Raw genomic sequence first — 3,244 nt, forward strand, 5'->3', positions numbered from 1 at the left:
ATCGGCAAGACAACGATGATCAGGTCACTGCCGGGCAAAACCGGGTACATCCAGCATCTCATCTACCACGTGATGCAGCCTGCCAACGAGCCAGACCGCGCCGAGGAGCGTACACCAGGGATCAAGGTGTGCGATATGGTCATCAGGGACAGGGGCAGCGGTGAAGCTGATGAGGTGGCATCCCTTCGCGTGTATGATTTTGGCGGGCAGCTGGCCTATCACGTGATCCACACGCTGATGATGTCGGACAGGCTTGCCGCCTTTGTTGTCTGCGTGGACCTCTCGCAACGCGAGCAGCACGTGAAGGAGCGCGCCAACTACTGGCTGCAGTTCATCTGCACGCGCCTGCAACAAGGGATGGCTGCCGCTGCCAACTCCATTGGCGCAGCCCCAATGACGGAGGTGAAGCCACGCGTGATCATTGTTGGCACGAAGAAGGACCTCGCGTACAAGAACAATCTGGTGGACGCCGACGGGCATCCCACGTGGGGTAAAGCCATGATGGCAGACCTACAGGACACGTTTGGCCATATCATCGACATCCACAGCACCCTCATTCGCTTCACGTGCTTCCTCGACAAGGGGCGAAACTTCAACGCCCTCCGCCTTGAGCTTGTGCGTCACTGGCGCTGGCTGAAGGACCGTCAGCTTGAGGTGCCAAAAGTGGTGTCAGAGGTCGCCGCCATTCTGAAGACCGCACAACTGGAGTGCCCCCTGTGGAAAGTGGGTGACCTGCTCGAGCGCGTCCACAAGAGCAGCGAACACGAGTTTGCCGTCACCGCCGCCCTTCCCGAAAACATCTTTCATCTCACGTTGCGGTACGTGTTCCACGCATCCCTGCCCGCACGCAGTCGTGTTACGCATCATGTTGTTGTTGTTGTTTCAACAACGTTGCATCTTCTTGCCCCCCCCCCAACTTGTCTATGCTTTCGACACCGTACATCATCGTGCGACTTCCCCCTCCTATTGACTACTGACTCACGCAAACATGTTGCTTTTGTATGCACGCATGCAGGTATCTGCATGCACGTGGCGATCTGCTGTGGTACTACAAACTCCCGTCGCTCGCTGACGTGGTCTTCCTTTCACCCAACTGGCTCTTGCATGACGTCATGGGCAAGGCATTGCAGCCCAAAGGCGTGGCGTGTGGGGGCCTTCGGCCCAAAAGGGGCGTGGTCAGCTTCAGCGACATTTCAGCAGCGTTCGAAGGCATCGCAAGTCCCGAATTGGTCATCAGCATCCTCCAGCACGCACTCCTGTGCTTCGAGCTGCCGCAGAATGAGCGGGGCCGGCGCCGCTTCATGCTTCCGAGCCGCGTGGAAGAGGATGTCGATGTGGACAAGGAGTGGCGACAGCACGAAGATGACGATGACCATGACAACTGGGCCGTGTACGGAGGGCGCCGCCTGAAAGTGACCGACGACGCACTTGCACTCCCACCTGGGTTCTTCCCACACGTGCAGACCCGATTGCATAGCAAGTTTCGCACGCCCCCAGACATTTGGAGGAATGCGTTTCGGTGCGAGTGGAGAGGCGTACAGTGCTTTGGCCTCCAGCGTGGTGATCGGGAGGTGGACGTATGGGTACGCGCACGTGAAGGGGCAACAACACACGCGCTTCCATGTTTGACAAAGGTAAGTTTGTTTGTTTGTTTGTGTGTGTGTGTGTGTGTGTGTGTGTGTGTGCATGTGTGTGCATGTGTGTGCATGTGTACATGTGTGTGTGTGTGCATGTGTGCATGTGTGTGTGCTTGTGTGTGGTGCACTTATGTCTGAGCCGTGCCTGTTTATGATGCACGTCTGCCCGAACCCAAATTTTGCTCTGCCAAGCTGTGCCCCTTTAATGCACCTCTCCCCCGCTGTCTTCCAGCCCGGCTGCCTTCCAAACCCTTCCCCTCCCCCACCCCTCTTTACTTCCCTCCTCTTCGCTTCTTCTTTCACAGACAGTCCCTCTCTGCCAGTGCTCACTTCATTTCCGCTCTCTCCGTCCCCATCACCGAATGACAGGTGTTCTCACTGCTGCAGGAGGAGGCCCGTGGCATTGACAGCCATCACATTGTCCTGAGCCCAAAGCAGCTGAGGCAGCACGTGCCAAAGCCCATCGGCTATGCATTCGACGCCATACACAATCAACCGCCAAACGAATTTGTCGAGTCCTCGTACCACGACCCAGGACAGTCGGCACTGTCTGAGCGCGTGTACGACCTGCTGATGCTGCCACCCGAGCGACCCGACTCCGCCATGCCCACGTGGCAGTGCCCCGGGTATGAATGGCACCATCCAAGTTGGCGGCTCGACGACACGCTGGATGAGCAGCTCCGCTGGTCTGGCCCGAACGCCCACCGCACGTACACGGCACCCTTGCCACCTAATACCCAACTGTACGAGTGGGTTGAAAAGCAAATGGCACCAGGAATGTCGCTGTCTCGTGTTGAGGTGACAAAGTCAGCGACCATGCTGCAATTATTCAACGGGCGCCTGGCGCAATGTGCGAGCCGGCGCGCATCCCCGAACAGCCCACACTTCAACCGCACCTTTGACTATGACCGGGACAAGAAACGCATGGTCGAGCAGCTCAAAGCTCAGTTTGCGCAGACTGGTGAAGACGTGGAGCATGTCAACGTCCTCATTGCATGGCACGGGTGCTCTGTGTCCAACATTGACGCCATGGCCAGCGAGGGGCTTGCCAACCTCAGCAAACCTGCTGACCGCGGCTTCTATGGAGCCGGCATCTACGTGACCCCGCAGGCTGGCTACGCGGCTGGCTACTCAACCCGGCTGCTGCCTGGCACCTGGGAGGCGCCAAATTCGCGCGGAGAGCACGTGCTTTTGCTGTGTGCTGTCAGCATTGGCCTGGCGCAACCAATCACCAGGCAGGCGGATTACAACGAAGCCAGCAGGTGTAAATGGTTTGGCGAGCCAATCAAGGATGGATTTGATGCGCGGTATGTGCAGGTGTTGAGTTCCGACAACTTCCAAGCCACACCAACACCGGGCACGTACAATTTCGAGGAAATTGTCGTGTCGCAGGAGGCCCAGGTTCTGCCCATCGCCAAGGTCTTCGTTAAGGTGAACAGGGACGAGCTTCGCGATTACCTCGCATCACCACCCCCCGCGCCAGCGCCAGCGCCTTGAATCGTCCAGCAGAATCCGGGTTTGTGTGTGTGTGTCTGTGTGTGTCTGTGTGTGTCTGTGTGTGTGTGTGTGTCTGTGTCTGTGTGTGTATGTGTGTGTGTGTCTGTGTG

At 57.8% G+C, this 3,244-nt stretch overlaps 1 protein-coding gene across 1 annotated transcript; it reads left to right on the forward strand.

The window, feature by feature from the left end:
* PTSG_09169 (uncharacterized protein) lies at positions 1 to 3,244 on the forward strand. Its single transcript, XM_004989366.1, has 3 exons — positions 1 to 818; positions 1,016 to 1,634; positions 2,007 to 3,244. The coding sequence occupies exons 1-3, from the start codon at positions 16 to 18 to the stop codon at positions 3,132 to 3,134; spliced, it is 2,550 nt and encodes an 849-aa protein (XP_004989423.1). The 5' UTR covers positions 1 to 15; the 3' UTR covers positions 3,135 to 3,244.

This window comes from Salpingoeca rosetta (genome assembly GCF_000188695.1).
Source record: "Salpingoeca rosetta unplaced genomic scaffold supercont1.29, whole genome shotgun sequence".
NCBI classification, from domain to species: domain Eukaryota; class Choanoflagellata; order Craspedida; family Salpingoecidae; genus Salpingoeca; species Salpingoeca rosetta.

What these genes read in the sequence shown, in the direction of transcription:
- PTSG_09169 (XM_004989366.1), top strand. Translation starts at nt 16, where the DNA reads ATGATCAGGTCACTGCCGGGCAAAACCGGGTACATCCAGCATCTCATC. An exon ending in ATCTTTCATCTCACGTTGCG is followed by an intron (nt 819 to 1,015) that starts GTACGTGTTCCA and finishes GCACGCATGCAG; the next exon opens with GTATCTGCATGCACGTGGCG. An exon ending in CGCTTCCATGTTTGACAAAG is followed by an intron (nt 1,635 to 2,006) that starts GTAAGTTTGTTT and finishes ACCGAATGACAG; the next exon opens with GTGTTCTCACTGCTGCAGGA.